Below are 21,173 nucleotides of genomic sequence, written 5' to 3'. Positions count from 1 at the left end.
GAAGAAGGAAAGAAATCATAAAGATCAGATCAGAAATAAATGAAAAAGAAATGAAGGAAGTGATAGCAAAGATCTATAAAACTAAAAGTTGGTTCTTTGAGAAGATAAACGAAATTGATAAACCATTAGCCAGACTCATCAAGAAAAAAAGGGAAAAAACTCAAATCAATAGAATTAGAAATGAAAAGGGAGAAGTAACAACTGACACTGCAGAAACACAAAGGATGATGGGAGATTACTACAAGCAACTGTATGTCAATAAAATGAACAACCTGGAAGAAATGGACAAATTCTTAGAAAAGCACAACCTTCTGAGACTGAACCAGGAAGAAATAGAAAATATACACAGACCAATCAAAAGCACTGAAATTGAAACTGTGATTTAAAATCTTCCAACAAACAAAAGCCCAAAACCAGATGGCTTCCCAGGCAAATTCTATCAAACATTTAGAGAAGAGCTAACACCCACCCTACTCAAACTCTTCCAAAATATAGCAGAGGGAGGAACACTCGCAAACTCATTCTACAAGACCACCATCACCCTGATACCAAAACCAGACAAAGATGTCACAAAAAAACTACAGGCCAATATCACTGATGAACATAGATGCAAAAATCCTCAACAAAATACTAGCAAACAGAATTCAACAGCACATTAAAGGATCATACACCATGATCAAGTGGGGTTTACCCTAGGAATGCAAGGATTCTTCAATGTATGCAAATCAATCAATGTGATACATCATATTAACAAGCTGAAGGATAAAAACCATATTATCTCAATAGGTACAGAAAAAGCTTTCAACAAAATTCAACACCATTTATGATAAAAAACCCACCAGAAAGTAAACATAGAGGGAACTTACCTCAACATAATAAAGGCCATATTTGACAAACCCACAGCCAACATTGTTCTCAATGGTGAAAAACTGAATCCATTTCCATTAAGATCAGGAACAAGACAAGGATGCCCCCTCTCACCACTGTTACTCAACATAGTTCTGGAAGTTTTAGCCACAGCAATCAAGAGAAGAAAAAAAAAATAAATGGAATCCAAATCGGAAAAGAAGTAAAACTGTCACTGTTTGCAGATGACATGATACTATACATAGGGAATCCTAAAGATGCCACCAGAAAACTACTAGAGCTAATCAATGAATTTGGTAAAGTAGCAGGATACAAAATTAATGCACAAAAATTTCTTGCATTCCTGTACACTAACAATGAAAAATATGAAAGAGAAATTAAGGAAACACTCCCATTTACCATTGCAACAAAAAGAATAAAATAGCTAGGAATAAACCTACCTAAGGAGACAAAAGACCTGTATGTAGAAAACTATAAGACACAGATGAAATAAATTAAAGGTGATACAGACAGATGGAGAGATATACCATGTTCTTGTATTGGAAGAATCAACATTGTGAAAATGGCTCTACTACCCAAAGCAATGTACAGATTCAGAGCAATCCCTATCAAGCTACCAATGGCATTTTTCACAGAACTAGAACAAAAAATTTCACAATTTGTATGGAAACACAAAAGACCCCGAATAGCCAAAGCAGTCTTGAGACAGAAAAACAGAGCTGGAGGAATCAAGCTCCCTGACTTCAGACTATACTACAAAGCTACAGTAATCAAGACAGTATGGTATTGGCACAAAAACAGAAATATCGATCAATGGAACAGGACAGAAAGCCCAAAGATAAACCCACAGACATATGGTCACCTTATCTTTGATAAAGAAGGCAAGAATATACAGTGGAGAAAAGACAGTCTCTTCAATAAGTGGTGCTGGGAAAACTGGACAGCTATGTGTAAAAGAATAAAATTAGAATACTCCCTAACACCATATACAAAAGTAAACTCAAATGGATTAAAGACCTAAATGCAATGCCAGACAGGATAAAACCCTTAGAGGAAAACGTAGGCAGAACACTCTGTGTGTACATCAATCACAGCAAGATCCTTTTTGACCCACCTGCTAGAGAAATGGAAATAAAAACAAAAATAAATAAATGGGACCTAATGAAGCTTTTGCACAGCAAAGGTAGCCATAAACAAGATGAAAAGACAACCCTCAGAATGGGAGAAAATATTTGCAAACGATGCAACTGGCAAAGGATTAACCTCCAAAATATACAAGCATCTCATGCAGCTCAATATCAAAAAAACAAACAACCCAATCCAAAAATGGGCAGAAGACCTAAATAGACATTTCTCCAAAGAAGATATACAGATTGCCAACAAACACATGAAAGGATGCTCAACATCACTAATCATTAGAGAAATGCAAATCAAAACTACAATGAGGTATCACCTCACACCAGTCAGAATGGCCATCATCAAAAAATCTACAAACAATAAATGCTGGAGAGGGTGTGGAGAAAAGGGAACCCTCTTGCACTGTTGGTGGGAATGTAAATTGATACAGCCACTATGGAGAACAGTATGGAGGTTCCTTAAAAAACTAAAAATAGAACTACCATACGACCCAGCAATCCCACTACTGGGCATATACCCTGAGAAAACCATAATTCAAAAAGAGTCATGTACCACAATGTTCATTGCAGCTCTATTTACAATAGCCAGGACATGGAAGCAACCTAAGTGTCCATTGACAGATGAATGGATAAAGAAGATGTGGCACATATATACAATGGAATATTACTCAGCCATAAAAAGAAACAAAACTGAGTTATTTGTAGTGAGGTGGATGAAGCTAGAGACTGTCTTACAGAGTGAAGTAAGTCAGAAAGAGAAAAGCAAATACCGTATGCTAACATATATATGGAATCCAAAAGAAGAAAAAAAAAATGGTTCTGAAGAACCTAGGGGCAGGACAGGAATAAAGATGCAGATGTAGAGAATGGACTTGAGGACATGGGGAGGGGGAAGGGTAAGCTGGGACTAAGTGAGAGAGTGGCATGGACATATATACACTACCAAATGTTAAATAGATAGCTAGTGGGAAGCAGCCACATAGGACAGGGAGATCAGCTCTGTGCTTTGTGACCACCTAGAGGGGTGGGATAAGGAGGGTGGGAGGGAGACGCAGAGGGAGGGGATATGGGGATACATGTGTACATATAGCTGACTCGCTTTGTTATAAAGCAGAAACTAACACACCATTGTAAAGCAATTATACTCCAATAAAGATGTTAAAAAAAACAAACAAACAACTGATGGTTGCATTATTGTTGAACCTCTACCTGAAATCAGACACAAAGAGAAACTCTTTAATAATGTGTGTGTGTCTGTGTGTGCATGTGTTTACCAGAGGTTTAGGTGCCATAGGAATATTCTCTCATTTGGGCCATTGACCTCTTTGCTTCAACATTCTGTTCTTTTAATAGTTTTCAGTTTCTTCAGAAGCCTGCTTTCATCCTCACTTCATCTCCCTACTAGGGAGGTATGGAAATTGCTTGCCTGCTGGTGGCCCTTGCATGTGCATATGATCTTTGCTGTGATGCTTTAATACCTTTTACAAACTCCTTTGCTATTATGAAAACAGGATCTCAGGAGGGAGAGGATTAATATTTGTGTTCAGGCTGCCATTTTGAATTAGAATTCTCACCACGTGTTTTAAATTGTTTAAATTCTTGCACTTAGTGTGTGCCTTTGATATAACCCCCCTCAAAAAACAAGTAACCAAGTCTTTTATGGTGTTTTTATAATTCAATAGAGCTATTACATATTATTAACTTCATAAATAGAAGAATGTAGTCAGTTTTTTAATAACTGGAAACGGAGGAGGAGGAGTGACGGGAGGTAAGACTTCAGGGCGGAGTTGACGTTTGAGCTGAGGCTTGAACAAGGGGTAGATTTTGGACGTGTTGAGCTGAGGTGTTACACATGGAGAGACCTTAGCATGTACAGAAGTACAGATCAGAAAGCACAGTAAGCAGTGATTAGACTGTGTATAGTGTGATTAGAGCATAGGGTGTATGTGTATTTGTGTTGGCAGGGGACAGTTACAGGACACAAGGCTGGAAAGGCAAATTGGACTCAGATCAGGAAGCATCATTCCATGCTCAGGCATTTGAATATTATTCTTTAGGCCACTGGCAACAGCTTTTGAGAAGGGCAGTAAAGATGGCCTAAGCTATCTTTTAGGTAGGTCACTCCAGTTGTAATAGAAAAGGTAGATTTAAAAGGTAAGATCGTTGAGGTAGAGCATCCTGTTAGGAAGCTATTAATTATAGTCTGAACCAGGACAGCAGAGGCCTATTCAAGTCACATATATCTATTTTCTTAGTAATATTCATTGAACATTTACATTGTCTGCCAGGTATTTTGTTAGACATTGAGACTTTTTATTTTTTCCCTCAAAACATTTTTCATGTTCTTGTCTCCCTCCCTAGTCTCACTGGGACCATCACAGGCAAAGCTCTCATCACTTCATACCTGAGTTACTAGAGCCGCAGTCTCTGTGGACTCCAGGGTCTCTCTCTAGTCCAATTTATTTTATGTATCACTGACAAAATAATATTTACATATGATCTACATCGTATCAGTTTTTCATTTAAAAGCTTAATTTTCTTCCATACCAATCAAGTCTTAATTCCTTTTCTTGGTATCAGTGCCCTCAGTCTGGCTCTACCCTGACTAACCAAATTTTTCTTACTACTTTCTAACACAAAAATGTTCTTATCAGTTCATCTCCTTACAGCATGCTCATTCAGCCCCCATGCCTTTCCTCCTGCGATCTCCTTGCTGTGAATATTATGTATATTTTCTTATTCAAATTCTTCCTATCTTTCAAGTCTTAGCTCAAGCGTCATCTCCTCCCCAAATTTTCCTCTATATCCTCCTAGAAGAGATTATTGTCTTAACATTGTTTCTTCTATCCCCGTGGCATATCTAGCCCTTAATTGGGGCTTCTGTCCTCATAGTTGCCCCATGGTTACAATATGACTGTAGGGGTGCCAGCTGTCCTAACCAAGTTCCACACAGGAAAAAGAAGTACAAAGGGCAAAAGCAACATCTCTCCCAGCTGAGTCAGCCCCATTTAAAGAGCTCTCCCAGGAACTTCCCTGCTGGCGCAGTGGTTAAGAATCCGCCTGCCAGTGCAGGGGACACGAGTTTGAGCCGTGGCCCGGGAAGATCCCACATGCCGCAGAACAGCGAAGCCTGTGCACAACAACGTCTGAACCTGTGCTCTAGAGCTTGTGAGCCACAACTACTGAGACCATGTGCCACAACTACTGAAGCCCACGCACCTAGAGCCCATGCTCCGCAACAAGAGAAGTCACCGCAATGAGAAACCCGCGCACCGCAACGAAAAGTAGCCCCTGCTCGCTGCAACTAGAGAAAGCCTGCGCGCAGCAATAAAGCCACAACGCAGCCAATAATAAATAAACAAATAAATAAATAAATATTTTTAAAAATAGAAAAGCATAGTCAATCTTTAAATAAAGAAAGAAATAAAGAGCTCTTCCAGAAGCCCCAACCAGTGACTGCTGGTAGGTTGGCCTCTTTGGTCACCCCCGGGTGCAAGGGAAATTTTTTTTTTTTTTTTTTTTTGCGGTGCGTGGGCCTCTCACTGCTATGGTCTCTCCCGTGGCGGAGCGCAGGCACCGGACGCACAGGCTCAGTGGCCATGGCCCACGGGCCCAGCTGCTCCGCGGCATGTGGGATCTTCCCGGACCGGGGCACGAACCCATGTCCCCTGCATCAGCAGGCGGACTCTCAACCACCGCGCCACCAGGGAAGCCCAAGGGAACTTTTCTCAGTCTTATTGAGAGTCTCAGTGTTGAACAAGTCCAGAAGGCACTGTTCATATAGAAAACAATACATAAAATAGAATGGAGTGTTCCATATTTAGATCTCGGTGATGATGACACAGTAAACATGTATGAAAAGTCATCAAGCTGTATATTTAAGGTTAGTAAACTTTATACTTTACTGAATTTATGTTATACTTCCATTAAAAAAAAAAATTAATGCCCCTATCCCCAAGAGTTGTGCAGTGTGGTGACCCCGGGCACTTGTTGCAGGTAAAATTAGGATTATGTTCTCAGAAGAACATAAGGGAGAGTGGACATTGGGTTAGGTATTTCTATATCTTTGTCACACGTATAGGACTTTTTTCTGAAGGCTGTCGATACTTTTGACATGTAAACCAAAGTTTTAAAATTTCTCAGTGTTTAATGTAATATATTTATCATAGAGAAAATATCAACTTAAATGTGAGAATGTTTCATACATCATCTTAACCTCTGGTATAACAAATTATTAAAGATTTTCTTTTTGTTTGATATTTAGTAGATATTAACTTGATATTGAAACATTTCAGCAAAAATGAAAGCATTGGCTTTGAAAAATAAATTACTGCATGTTAATTTTACTCGTGCTATAAGATAAACAGTAAGTAAAAACTCAGTGTATACTTTTTGACTGCTTATGTACTTTATATAGTATAAACAAGATTGGTTTTATCAAGGTAGTACTAAAAGGATTCAGAACACTAGTCTCCATAAAATCAGCATCCACTTTGGGTATTTCTCACCTGATAAATAAAAAGTGAGTACATAAAATTGATAATAAGTTAAAATCTAATCTGTATTTTTAAGTGCTTGTAAATATGTAATTTTTTGAAATTTTATCTCACTTTCAGGAATTTCTTGGAGGTCTAGTGGTTAGGACTCCAGGCTCTCACTGTGGAGGGTGTGGGTTCTATCGCTGGTCGGGGAACTAAAATCCCATAAACTGTGTGGCCAAAAAAAAAAAAGAAATTTTATCTTGCTTTCTTTCATTCTATTTTAGAAAAAAAAGGAAAAATAAGCAACCAAATCCACTTTGTCATTATGGAAAAATTTCTAGAAAATGGGTGACTTGTGACTGGTCTGAGCTTTGTATATATTAAGTATCTTGTGTAATTTAAAATATATTGTAAGTAACGGGAATTAGGAAATGGTAACATTTTCAAACATTTAATTCTCAGTGTTTGTGGGTTGATGTTCACTTTTTTTTAATTAAAAGTATAGTTGATTTACAATGTTGTGTTAGTTTTTGGTATACAGCAAAGTACACACACACACACACACACACACACACACACACACACATATATATAATTTTTCAGATTCTTTTCCATTATAGGTTATTACAAGATATTGAGTATATAGTTCCGATGTTTACTTGTTTTTAAAGAAAGGTTGTTTTTTTCTTACTTAGGTTCACCCTCAGCAGCACCGGCTTCTTTTTGAAGTGTTTGATGAAAATCGATTGGTGAGTTCTATTGTACGAGTGTAAAATGTGAAGCAAGGGTATAAGTAGAGCAGCAAGGAAAAGTGGGCTGGGGATCTGTGAGGTGAGGGATGCTTTTGGGATGGTTATGGAGACTCTGGGCAAAATGGTGGACAGATAGAATTTTTTTTTCCCTCTTTCCTGGTGCTACTCTCTACCCTTCTGTTCTCCCAGGCACCTCTTGTGATCGTCAGTTCTCAGCAGATTCACAGTCTTCCTCAAGGCCTGACGTGGCAGGAGATGCAGGAAAGTCAGCCTCTTTGTCTGGCCTTCCCTCACACTCATCCTTGTACCCTCATCCCAGGCTCAGGAGCCTTCCCCTCCTCACTCCAGCGGATTTCTTGGGGTTACCTGTGTCCAGTTATGACATCCCACCCTCTCCCTTATCCCCACTATTCTACAAAGGAAAGCTATCCTCTCTACACCGATGAAGTAAAGTCCTCTGAAGGATTGCCAGCCCTTAGAGGGACAAAAAGCAAATATAACCTGATTTTATTTTTATAAAAGGATAGTTCTGATTCCTGATTTCCTAAAGACTGTCTTGAAATCCTATCCTTTTCCTAATTTGTCTCTTTGGAACTTAATTTCAAACCTTCTTTTTAGCATCTTACGTTTACATTTTACACCTGTAAGATTTGAATATGAAGGTGTAAGAACAGTGTTATATATTCAAAGCTTATCTGTTACCAAAGAGAAGCACCAAAAAAGAAATTAAACAGTTTTATTCATTTTGTAGCTAACATAGAAACTGGATTTTTTAAAGAATCTATTTTTAGTGTTGGACTATACAACACTTTGTTTTTTTCTGTCAAGAAGTGATAACTATACTAGTAACTGAAGACATTGCAGATGAAATCATTAGTTAGTATCATAACAAGCAAAGGTACTTTTTTGCAGCCAAGGGAGATTTCAGCACTAACTGGCAATGTAATTTTGTAAGGCTGAATGACAGATGTTGATGATTTGCTTATCAGATTTGGTTAGTCACAGAGCTTTTTGTTTTCTGCTTGTATTTTTGCCTTTTTTTTTTTTTAATAGAATAGGGAATGTCTTCTGTTTTTTCCCTCTGTCGCTACACATTTGTTTTCCTTCTAGATAGGACCAGGTGAAATTTAGTATTGGTGTTTTTTTAATCATGAAATAGAGATACAAAAAATATATTTAATATAAATCTTTATTTTAAATAATAAGATAAATATCTGTACACTTATTACTCAACTTAAGAACTAGAATATTACCAAAATCTTCAAAACCCCTCCTACGCCTCCCCAATAGCATCTCCTTTTCTTCCCCTGCAAGTAGTAGCCACTGTCCTGAATATTGTGTTTATCTTTCTTATTTAAAAATTTTTATCATGTATGTATGTATCCCTAAAAGCATAGTAGTTTCCTTTTTCATATTTTTGATTTTATTAGAATAGTAGCACTCTGAATACTTTCCTCTGTGACATGCTTTTTGCTTAATGTTATTTTTGTAAGGTCGATCTGTAATAAGACATTTTACAGATGCATAGTTTTCCCTTCATCTGCAAATGCTGTAACACCATAATTTACGTATTTATTCTCCTTAATAGATATTAATGTTGTTTCCAGGTTTTTGCTATAACCAATTGATAAACATTCTTGCTATGTTTCCTGATATACGTGTATGAGTGTATCTCTAAGGTTCATATTTTGGGGTTGAATTGCTGGGTCATGTGTTATTTTTCCTGTTGTTAGTGACACTGATATGAATTTCTTCCTGATTCTTGGGTACATAACTGGTGAACTATTTTATTTGAGTTATTTGCATATTGTCCACAAGGAGGACATGTTTATGCTTTCCACCCTGCTTATAGTTATCTGGTCTTCTTTGCTGATAATCTTAGTATGGTGTGACTCTTCATTGCCCAAACTGATATTTATCATGCTCTGATTGGTGCATTAACACTCCTTGACCATTTACCATGTATAGAGTACTATACAGGGAGTCACGATATGTCGAAAGAAAAAAAGCATTGCTTCTGATATTAACAATGGAATATTTCTAAAAACAAACAAAAAAAATAATGCACTTAACAGGATATTATAGACCCCCATACCAAGGAGTCAGAAGTCCTTGTAGTCTGGCTTGTGATTTGGTACACTAGCTTGTAACCCTAGACAGATTATTTAATCCTTCTGAAAATATTTTCTCATGTTTAAAAATTGGAATAACAGTATTTGCCTTACCTATCTGATAAATATATTATGAAAATACAATGAGATAGTAGTTATCAAAGCACTCAGAAAATTTTTCATCATTAATACAGAGTGTTATTTAACGTTCATGGAATCATGCGTTTGTGGCTCTCTGATATCACATTTTGTGTGTTAACTACAGTATGCCATTTCAGGCATCTACTGTGTTAGATACTCTGCTATGCATTAGAAATGCAGTTTTTCTTAAGAAGCTCACTTTACTAGCAAAAGGGAACAAGAAATAATTAGAACAGGGTGGTGCTCATCATTTTAATGCTCTGATTTGTTGTTAGTCCTAGCAGGTAATTCAAGTGTACAGATCACCTGATATGTCATAGAAACTATAGCCATTGAAGGAATAACAGGCTTGATTGTGTAGCAGTAAATTGGCCTATGCACTGTAAATGTCATTTTATCCTTCTCCTGTAGCATTCACAACTAAATTAGAAGTGCATCCTTTTCCTAGCAGATTCTCTTTGGAAATGTACAGTGAAGAGCACAGGTACCCTTTTTTTTTTTTTTTGTGGTACGCGGGCCTCTCACCGTTGTGGCCTCTCCCATTGCGGAGCACAGGCTCCGGACGCGCAGGCTCAGCGGCCATGGCTCACGGGCCCAGCAGCTCCGCGGCATGTGGGATCTTCCCAGACCGGGGCACGAACCCGTGTCCCCTGCATCAGCAGGCGAACTCTCAACCACTGCACCACCAGGGAAGCCCCGCACAGGTACACTTTTAAGGAAAAAGAATTTCTAGTCATCTGGAAGATATTTGCAATATAAGTGATATTTTTTCAGCGAGTTTTAAGAAGCTGGGGATTAAAACTGTCATAGTTTGGTTATGATGGTGATGGGACATTTGAGAATGATGTGCCTTTAAATGAATTCTACCCACCAGTGCAAAAGTTAGTGCTTCTGTGTCACTACCCACGAGCTATCTCTGCACGCATACAGCCTCTGAAGCTTTAGGCGACGCCTATATTCCATATTCCAGGCAGAGATGCTGTGCTTCTCAAGTTCAGTGGTTGTATTAGTCAGGGTTTTCCAGAGAAACAGAACCAATAGGACACACACACACACACACACACACACACACACACACACACACACGATGAGAGAGTGAGAGATAATGAGGTGGGGGGGATTGATTTACTTTAAGGAATTGCTTTATGTGATAGTGGAAGCTGGCAAGTCTGAAATCTGTAAGGTGGTGCTGGCAGGTTGCAGATTCAGGTAAGAGTTAATGCATCTGAAATCTGCAGTGTTGGGCAGCAAGCTGGAAACTAAGGCAGGTTTCTGTGTTATAGTCTTGAGGCAGCATTGCTGCTTCCAGAAACCTGTCTTTGTTCTTAAGGCCTTTAACTGATTGGATGAGAGCCACCACATTATGGAGGGCATTCTGCTTTACTCAAAATCTACAGATTTAAATGCTAATCACATCTAAAAAATAGCTTCATAGCAACATCTAGTTCAGTGTTTGACCCATCAGCTGGGCAAAATAGCTTAGCCAAGTCAACACATGCAATTAACCATCACAGTGGATATTGGCCTTCAAAGTTCTAGTCAAAAATTAGTATTATCCAGGGGCTTCCCTGGTGGCGCAGTGGTTGAGAGTCCACCTGCCGATGCAGGGGACATGGGTTCGTGCCCCGGTCCGGGAAGATCCCACATGCCGCGGAGCGGCTGGGCCCATGAGCCATGGCCGCTGAGCGTGTGCGTCCGGAGCCTATGCTCCGCAACGGGAGAGGCCACAGCAGTGAGAGGCCCGCGTACCGCAAAAAAAAAAAAAAAAAAAAAAAAAAATTAGTATTATCCAGAGCCTGTCCATAGCATGTAGGTAATCACATTATTTTCTGTGAAGATAATCAATAACCAAATATCTCAGAATGTGAGGCCCTGAGCTTCAGTCTAATCCTAGGATATTATCTGTTTCATTCTAGAATGTGAAATTCTATAGGATTTGCATAAACTCCTTCCAGGTGAGGCCTGCCACTACTCTCCAGCTCTTCTCCCCTTGAAGTTAGGGTTGATGCTACTCTCTTGGCATCTGTTTGGCTGAAGGGCTTCATTCTACCCCAGGTTCTCCAGGTGGTACACATAGCTGCTCTAATACTGGTGCAGATCCTATGCAGTCCCAGACCAGAGCCAGTAATGCAAACTGTTCAGCCTTCTGAGAATTTAAACTCAGACTAGAGTGCTAGGAAGTGCATTTGATTTTCTTACTTTTCCTTGGCTGAGACCCTCTTTGCAAATGTTTCAAGGATCCTTACTTCCTGTCCAGCTGGAGTACTTTTTGATATTTCTTTAGCAGTAGTAGCTGGATCCATCAAACCTCCTCCCTGGTGTTATTTAGTGCTTGCATTGTGCCCAGCATGAGCTCAAGAGGATCAGAAGAAATGTTTAGTTGCGGTCCTCACATTCTGGAAGCTTACAATCTAGTTAGGGGACATGGAACTGATGCTTATAGTGAAGCTTACCAAAGAGAAAACATTTATCTGGTTCATTTTATATTAAAAACCAAAGGAGGAGAGGGAAGACACAGAAGCAAGAAGAACTACAATCCTGAAGCCTGTGGAACAAAAACCACATTCACAGAAAGATAGACAAGATTAAAAGGCAGAGGGCTATGTACCAGAAGAAGAAACAAGATAAAACCCCAGAAAAACAACTAAATGAAGTGGAGATAGGCAACCGTCCAGAAAAAGAATTCAGAATAATGATAGTGAAGATGATCCAGGACCTCGGAAAAAGAATGGAGGCAAAGATCGAGAAGATGCAAGAAATGTTTAACAAAGACCTAGAAGAATTAAAGAACAAACAAACAGAGATGAACAATACAATAACTGAAATGAAAAATACACTAGAAGGAATCAGTAGCAGAATAACTGAGGCAGAAGAACGGATAAGTGACCTGGAAGACAGAATGGTGGAATTCACTGCTGCCAAACAGAATAAAGAAACAAGAATGAAAAGAAATGAAGACAGCCTAAGAGACCTCTGGGACAACATTAAACGCAGCAACATTCACATTATAGGGGTCCCAGAAGGAGAAGAGAGAGAGAAAGAACCAGAGAAAATATTTGTAGGATTATAGTCGAAAACTTCCCTAACATGGGAAAGGAAATAGCCACCTAAGTCGAGGAGGCGCAGCGAGTCCCATACAACATAAACCCAAGGAGAAACACACCAAGACACATAGTAATCAAATTGGCAAAAATTAAAGACAAAGAAAAATTATTGAAAGCAGCAAGGGAAAAATGACAGATAACATACAAGGGAACTCCCATAGGGTTAACAGCTGATTTCTCAGCAGAAACTCTACAAGCCAGAAGGGAGTGGCATGATATACTTAAAGTGATGAAAGGGAAGAACCTACAACCAAGATTACTCTACCCAGCAAGGATCTCATTCAATTCGATGGAGAAATCAAAAGCTTAACAGACAAGCAAAAGCTAAGAGAACTCAGCACCACAAAACCAGCTCTACAACAAATGCTAAAGGAATTTCTCTAAGTGGGAAACACAAGAGAAGAAAAGAACCTACAAAAACAAACCGAAAACAATTAAGAAAATGGTCATAGGAACATACCTATTGATAATTACCTTAAACATGAATGGATTAAATGCTCCAACCAAAAGACATAGGCTTACTGAATGGATACAAAAACATGACCCATCTATATACTGTCTACAAGAGACCCACTTCAGACCTAGGGACACATACAGATTGAGAGTGACGGGATGGAAAAAGATATTCCATGCAAATGGAAATCAAAAGAAAGCTGGAGGAGCAATACTCATCTCAGATAAGATAGACTTTAAAATAAAGAATGTTACAAGAGACAAGGAATGACACTACATAATGATCAAGAGATCAATCCAAGAAGAAGATATAACAATTATAAATATATATGCACTCAACACAGGAGGACCTCAATACATAAGGCAACTGCTAACAGCTATAAAAGAGGAAATCGACAGTAACACAATAATAGTGGGGGACTTTAACACCTCACTTACACCAATGGACAGGTCATCCAAAATGAAAATAAATAAGGAAACAGAAGCTTTAAATGACACAATAGACCAGATAGATTTCATTGATATTTATAGGACATTCCATCCAAAAACAGCAGATTACACTTTCTTCTCAAGTGCGCATGGGACATTCTCCATGATAGATCACATCTTGGGTCACAAATAAAGCCTCAGTAAGTTTAAGAAAATTGATATCATATCAAGCATCTTTTCTGACCACAATGCTAGGAGATTAGAAATCAATTACATGGGAGAAAACATAAAAAACACAAACACATGGAGGCTAAACAATACTTTACTAAGTAACAAAGAGATCACTGAATTAAAGAGGAAATAAAAATATACCTAGAGACAAATGATAATGAAAACACGACGATCCAAAACCTATGGGATGCAGCAAAAGCAGTTCTAAGAGGGAAGTTTATAGCTATACAGGCCTGCCTCAAGAAAAAGAAAATCTCAAATAAACACTCTAACCTTACACCTAAAGGAACTAGAGAAAGAAGAACAAACAAACCCCAAAATTTGCAGAAGGAAACAAATCATAAAGAGCAGAGCAGAAATAAATGAAATAGAAACAAAGAAAACAATAGCAAAGATCAATAAAACAAAAAGCTGGTTCTTTGAGAAGATAAACAAAATTGATAAGACTCATCAAGAAAAAGAGGGAGAGGACTCAAATAAATAATATTAGAAATGAAACAGGAGAAGTTGCAACAGACACCGCAGAAATACAAAGCATCCTAAGAGACTATTACCAGCAATTCTATGCCAATAAAATGGACAACCTGGAAGAAATGGACAAATTCTCAGAAAGGTATAGCCTTCCAAGACTGAACCAGGAAGAAATAGAAATTATGAAGAGACCAATCACAAGTTACGAAATTGAAACCGTGATTAAAAATGTTCCAACAAAGTCCAGGACCAGATGGCTTCACAGGTAAATTCTATCAAACATTTAGAGAAGAGCTAACACCCATCCTTCTCAAACTCTTCCAAAATATTGTGGAGGAAGGAACACTCCCAAACTCATTCTATGAGGTCACCATCACCCTGATACCAAAACGAGACAAAGATACTACAAAAAAAGAAAATTACAGACCAATATCACTGATGATACAAAAATGCTCAACAAAATACTAGCAAACAGAATCCAAGAACACATTAAAAGGATCATACACCATGATCGAGTGGAATTTATCCCAGGGATGCAAGGATTCTTCAATATACGCAAATCAATCAATGTGATATACCATATTAACAAATTGAAGAAATAAAACCATATGATCATCTCAATAGATGCAGAAAAAGCTTTTGACAAAATTCAACACCGATTTATGGTAAAAACTCTCCAGAAAGTGGGCATAGAGGGAACCTACCTCAACATAATAAAGCCCATATACGACAAACCCACAGCAAACATCATTCTCAATGGTGAAAACCTGAAAGCATTTCCTCTAAGATCAGGAACACGACAAGTATGTCCACTCTCGCCACTATTATTCAACATAGTTTTGGAAGTCCTAACCACAGCAATCAGAGAAGAAAAAGAAATAAAAGGAAACAAATTGGGAAAGAAGAAGTAAAACTGTCACTGTTTGCAGATGACATGATACTATACATAGAGAATCCTAAAGATGTCACCAGAAAACTACTAGAGCTATCAATGAATTTGGTAAAGTAGCCGGATACAAAATAAATGCACAGAAATCTCTTGCATTCCTAGACACTAATGATGACAAATATGAAAGAGAAATTAAGGAAACACTCCCATTTACCATTGCAACAAAAAGAATGAAATACCTAGGAATAAACCTTCCTAGGGAGACAAAATACCTGTATGCAGAAAACTATAAGACACTGATGAAAGAAATTAAAGATGATACCAACAAATGGAGAGATATACCATGTTCTTGGATTGGAAGAATCGATATTGTGAAAATGACTATACTACCCAAAGCAATCTACAGATTCAATGCAATCCCTATCAAATTACCAATGACATTTCTTATTGAACTAGAACAAAAAATCTTAAAATTTGTATGGAGACACAAAAGACCCTGAATAGCCAAAGCAGTCTTGAGGGAAAAAAAGTGAGCTGGAGGAATCAGACTCCCTGACTTTAGACTATACTACAAAGTTACAGTAATCAAGACAATATGGTACTGGCACAAAACCAGAAATAGATCAATGGAACAAGATAGAAAGCCCAGAGGTAAACCCACACACCAATGGTCAACTAATCTATGACAGAGGAGGCAAGGATATACAATGGAGAAAAGACAGTCTCTTCAACAAGTGGTGCTGGGAAAACTGGACAGCTACATGTAAAAGAATGAAATTAGAACACTCCCTAACACCATACACAAAAATAAACTCAAAATGGATTAGAGACCTAAATGTAAGACTGGACACTATAGAACTCTTAGAGGAAAACATAGGCAGAACACTCTATGACATAAATCACAGCAAGATCTTTTTTGATCCACCTCCTAGAGTAATGGAAATAAAAAGAAAAATTAACAAATGGGACCTAATGAAACTTCAAAGCTTTTGCACAGCAAAGGAAACCATAAACAAGACAAAAAGACAACCCTTAGAATGGGAGAAAATATTTGCAAATGAATCAATGGACAGAGGATTAATCTCCAAAATATATAAACAGCTCATGCAGCTCAATATTAAAAAAACAAACAACCCAATCCAAAAATGGGCAGAAGACATAAATAGATATTTCTCCAAAGGAGATATACAGATGGCCAAGAAGCACATGAACAGCTGCTCAACATTACTAATCATTAGAGAAATGCAAGTCAAAACTTCAATGAGGTGTCACCTCACACCAGTTAGAATGGGCATCATCAGAAAATTTATAAACAACAAATGCTGGAGGGGGTGTGGAGAAAAGGGAACCCTCTTGCACTGTTGGTGGGAATTAAACTGATACAGTCACTATGGAGAACAGTATGGAGGTTCCTTAAAAAATTAAAAATAGAATTACCATATGACCCAGCAATCCTATTACTGGGCATATACCCAGAGAAAACCACAATTCAAAAAGACACATGCACCCTAATGTTCATTGCAGCACTATTTACATGCCCATATACAGACAAATGGATAAAGAAGATATGGTACATATATACAATGGAATATTACTCAGCCTTAAAAAGGAACGAAATTGGGTCTTTTGTAGAGACGTGGATGGATCTAGAGACTGTCATACGGAGTGAAGTAAGTCAGAAAGAGAAAAACAAATATCGTATATTAACACACATATGTGGAACCTAGAAAAAGGGTACAGATGAACCGGTTTGCAGGGCAGAAATTGAGACACAGATGTAGAGAACAAACGTATGGACATCAAGGGGGGAAAGCGGTGGGGGGGTGGGGGTGGGGGGGTGATGAATTGGGCGATTGGGATTGACATGTATACACTGATGTGTATAAAATTGATGACTAATAAGAACCTGCTGTATAAAAAAATAAATAAAATTTAAAAATTAAAAAAAACAACCAAAGGATATTTGCTTATTAACTGGAAGTTTTAGGCCACAGACATGAGCAGTTTAATCTCATTGATCAGCTTATTAGAAGTGATCCATTTTTTGAGTCATTAGATTCCTAACTTAATTAAAGAAGGAAAGCTGCTGTAGTTATTTGAAGGTATAGTGAAAAGATTAGGACTCTTGCTTCTTAAACAAGATTATAAGGAAATATGTACTAAAGTCTATAAAATCATAAAGTAGATTATACAAAATCAAAATAGCATAATAATTTTATTACTAAGTTTATAATTGTACCCATTCTAAAACATAGTACTATCTCATTCTTGTCAGAAATAGAATTTAGTAAATTCCATATTTCTATTTTGTCCTCTTAATTGATTAAAAACACTGTTTAGAAAATTGTGATTGAGAACAGATCTATCTTAAGTTTTCTTTTTTAAACAAAGTGCAAGTATATGTTTTACATATTTGCTTTTACTTAGGAAAAAAACTTAGAAAAATACAACTTGGGTGTAGTACCATGTGGTGTAAACAGCTGAACTATTTTACTTTTTACTTTCCTATGAATGAGCCAGTATATATTTATTACTGGAGTTCCAGCTGTAAAATTCAGGTAAGGGGTTTAAATATACCCTAGAGTATTATTTAAAAATAAATTTGTTTCTTTCAAATAGAATACCAACCTTGGTCTATGACATTTAGGGGAGAAATTAAAATATTAAACTTCTGTTACCTCGTAAACTGAAAATAAAGTAAAAGTTAAATAAATACACAGCAGAAAAATACATATACAAAATCACAACATCTAAAAAGACAAACAGTCTGCTGTTCTCTCCTGCAGGAGCTTTATCAGCAGTGGGTAAGTAATTCCACCTCTAGGGCAGTCCTAGTACTCAAAAATGTATACAAGTATGTACTTTGTTTATATCAAGAAGTATGCAGCATGGTTTATACTTCTTCACAGATATCGAACAACTAAATGAATTGTTTCAATGCACCAGTAGGGGCCAGCAAAGAGCTCTTAGAGTTTTTCAGAACAGAATTGGCATTGAGATATGTTTATTTGATGTGTTAAATCCTTTTTAGACTTCTTTACCTACCACAACACTCTCTTAAGTGAATGAATTGCAGAGACAGTGGAATAAAATATCTTGTGTGCTCAAACTATATTGGGGGATAGTTTTTCTGTCTAATCTGCATATATTTTTAATGGAATGTTTGCTTAGGCTATTTCTTGGCAGAGTTTTAATAGTCAAAATATAAATGGCATCATTTAAAGACTGTACTGCTTGGCTGGAAAAGCCTTAAAAGTACAGGAGAAAATGCTTGGTGACAGCTTCTCTCAAACTTTTTTTTTCTTAGACGTATGCTCAAGTTTTGCAGTAGTATTACTAGGCTAATTTTGTATTTCGATCCTTCAGCTTTCACTATTTATAAGTACGTACTGTTTTGGAAGCTAAAATATTTATCTATTTGATTTAATGCTAAAGTTTTAATTCACCTCAAAGTTTTGGTATTTCCAAATTTATACATGTTTTAATTTACTCATTTTAAAAATATTAACAGTCTATATTCCTTTCTATGTTTACTAAATTGACTAAATTGACTAGATTTCTATGTTTACTAAATTGACTGTTTGGAAATTCAATCCTTGATTTGATACTCAATTACATGGAGTTTCATTCCTACCAACTTCCTGTAATTCTATCCCTATGGGTAAAAATATTAGTGGTCAGACTCTGCTGGAGAAAGCATAGGCACCGTGATTCACATAGTTAAATGTTCATTTAGTAGAGCTGGAGTGAAAAAATACTGTTTCAACTTGAAATGCTAGAATATTGTTGTTCTTGTGTTACTCATTCATGCAAATTGGAGAAGGTATAATTGAAACAAGGTTGGCAGTGTTTGAGGCAGTGTGCTGCAGCTGAGCTCAGCTTAAAGGTCGCTGGAAATCAAGTGCTTTGTAAGTGAAGGCATTTTGACTACAGACGATTCAAGACATTTTGGAAACGTCAGTCTCGGGAATGGGCTGTCTTTTTCTTTCTGTGATATCTGGTCTCTAAGGTTTTACTTAGGATAAAGACTACGACTTCTAAGCTCTTTTAGGCACCACAAATGATTTTTTCTTTCGATGCAGTGCAGCTGCTTCTAGCCTGTCTACCGACAGAGATCTTTGTTATGACTTTCAGCCCTTAACATGTTTGGAAATGAGAACAAATGGCACAAAGCTTACGATTGCACTTTGCAGCCAGAAGAAGCAATACTTATCCTGTGTCAGAAACCTCTGGAGATGATTCGGATAGCAGTGTTCACATGTGCTTCACGAGACCAACACGGACTTCAACGTCTAACGTGGTTCAAATGAAGCTGACTCCCAGACAGACTACACTACCTCCGTTAATAAAGGAAAACGTTCAGTCTCAGGAAGGATCATCTGTTCCTTCACCTGAAAATGTTAATAAAAAGAGCAGCTGTCTGCAGATTTCACTACAGCCAACAAGGTACAGTGGATGTCTTCAGTCTGGCAATGTCTTAGCTGATGGTAATGATGCTTCATTTACTTGTGTCTTGAAGGATGGCAGTGCTGTGGTTGATAATGAACTGAATGCTGTGGATGATGGTAACCTCTTGAGCAGTCCTGCCATTTGCAGTGGTAGCCTTAGTCACTTCTCAGCCAGTGAGAATGGGTCTTATAGCAGCAACGGTAGTGATTATGGGTCATGCACAAGTATCACCAGTGGAGGTTCATACACCAACAGTATCATCAGTGATAGCAGTGGTTATACTTTTCCACCAACTGATGATACCTTTTTTGGTGGAAATTCATCTTCTCACAGCATCTCCAATAGAAGTTTGCCAAACAGGAATACTACTCCATGTGAAATTGTTTCGAGAAGTAGAAGTACAGTTCCCTTTGTCCAGCATGACCTGGATCGTGGACTAGAGATTATGAAATTGCCAGTGAGCAGGAACTTGAAAATTCCACTAAAACGTTGTTCATCCTTAGTCATTTTTCCTAAGAGTCCTTCAAATACCCCACCAACTTCTCTAACAAGTACAGGTACTCCTCCAAGCAAAGGATCCTATCAGACCTCACACCAGTTTATTATTTCTCCTAGTGAAATTGCCCACAATGAAGATGGCAGTAGTGCTAAGGGATTTCTTTCAACAGCTGTCAATGGACTTCGGTTATCTAAAACAATCTGTACTCCCAGAGAAGTAAGAGACATACGACCTCTTCACAGCTCATTACAAAAGAAAATTGTTATTGCAAATAATAGTCCAAATCAGACTGTCTGTGAAAAGTCATCTGAAGGATATTCTTGCGTTTCAGTGCATTTCACCCAACAAAAAGCAACTGCATTAGATTGTGAAACAGCAAATGGTGATTGTAGACCAGAGATGTCAGAAATTAAGCTTAATTCTGATTCAGAGTATATTAAGCTTATGCACAGGACATCTGCATGTTTACCATCTTCCCAAAATGTAGATTATCAAATAAATATCAATGGACAGTTGGAAAGACCACATTTACAGATAAACAAAAACCATGCTCTTTTACAAAGAAGTATTTCATTGGGAGGAACTTATCCAAATGTTTCCTGTTTATCCAGCCTTAAGCACAATTGTTCTAAGGGGGGACCATCTCAATTACTCATAAAGTTTGCATCTAGAAATGAAGGTAAAGTTGATAATTTAACAAGAGACAGCAACAGAGATTTCACAAATGAACTATCTAATTCTTTACAGCATTCTTGTAAGGTAAGTCTCCTTTGGTCTTGGTAAATGTTATTTTATACTAGAATGGCTCTATGAAATATTTGGTTAAAATTTATTATAACTTGGCAGCTTTATATATTTTCTTGGTCCTTAGCTAGCAAGCACTGTGTAGTCATGAACTTTATATTTGTAAACCTGAAAAAATGCCCAGTAGTTTTTCACTCTATTTGTTATTTTATCAATGTAGAAAATATGTATTTAAGAAAACTTTCCAAAGTGATTTAAGCCATAAAACATTTCTGTCGCATAAAAACAAGCTACAAATAATAATTTGATAACATTTTGCCTTCATACGTTTTGCCGTCAAGTGGCATGGTATTTTAATGTCTAACTCCGTATTTTATTCCTACTTTCAAAAATGCTCATTTTGTATTCTCCCCTCC

At 37.5% G+C, this 21,173-nt stretch overlaps 1 protein-coding gene across 1 annotated transcript; it reads left to right on the top strand.

Moving 5' to 3' along the window:
* Positions 1–19,227: 19,227 nt before the first annotated feature.
* LOC103077771 (E3 ubiquitin-protein ligase NEDD4-like) lies at positions 19,228–20,772 on the top strand (the record flags this gene model as incomplete). Its single annotated transcript, XM_007448323.1, has 1 exon — positions 19,228–20,772. A coding segment is annotated over exon 1 (1,545 nt), but the record flags the coding sequence as incomplete, so codon positions are not given.
* Between the last annotated feature and the right edge of the window lie 401 nt (positions 20,773–21,173).

The sequence above is a fragment of the Lipotes vexillifer genome, unplaced genomic scaffold, assembly GCF_000442215.2.
Source record: "Lipotes vexillifer unplaced genomic scaffold, Lipotes_vexillifer_v1.1 scaffold2029, whole genome shotgun sequence".
NCBI lineage: Eukaryota > Metazoa > Chordata > Mammalia > Artiodactyla > Lipotidae > Lipotes > Lipotes vexillifer.
The sequence above is the reverse complement of the archived record's forward strand: the minus strand, read 5'-3'. Positions and strand labels throughout refer to the sequence as shown.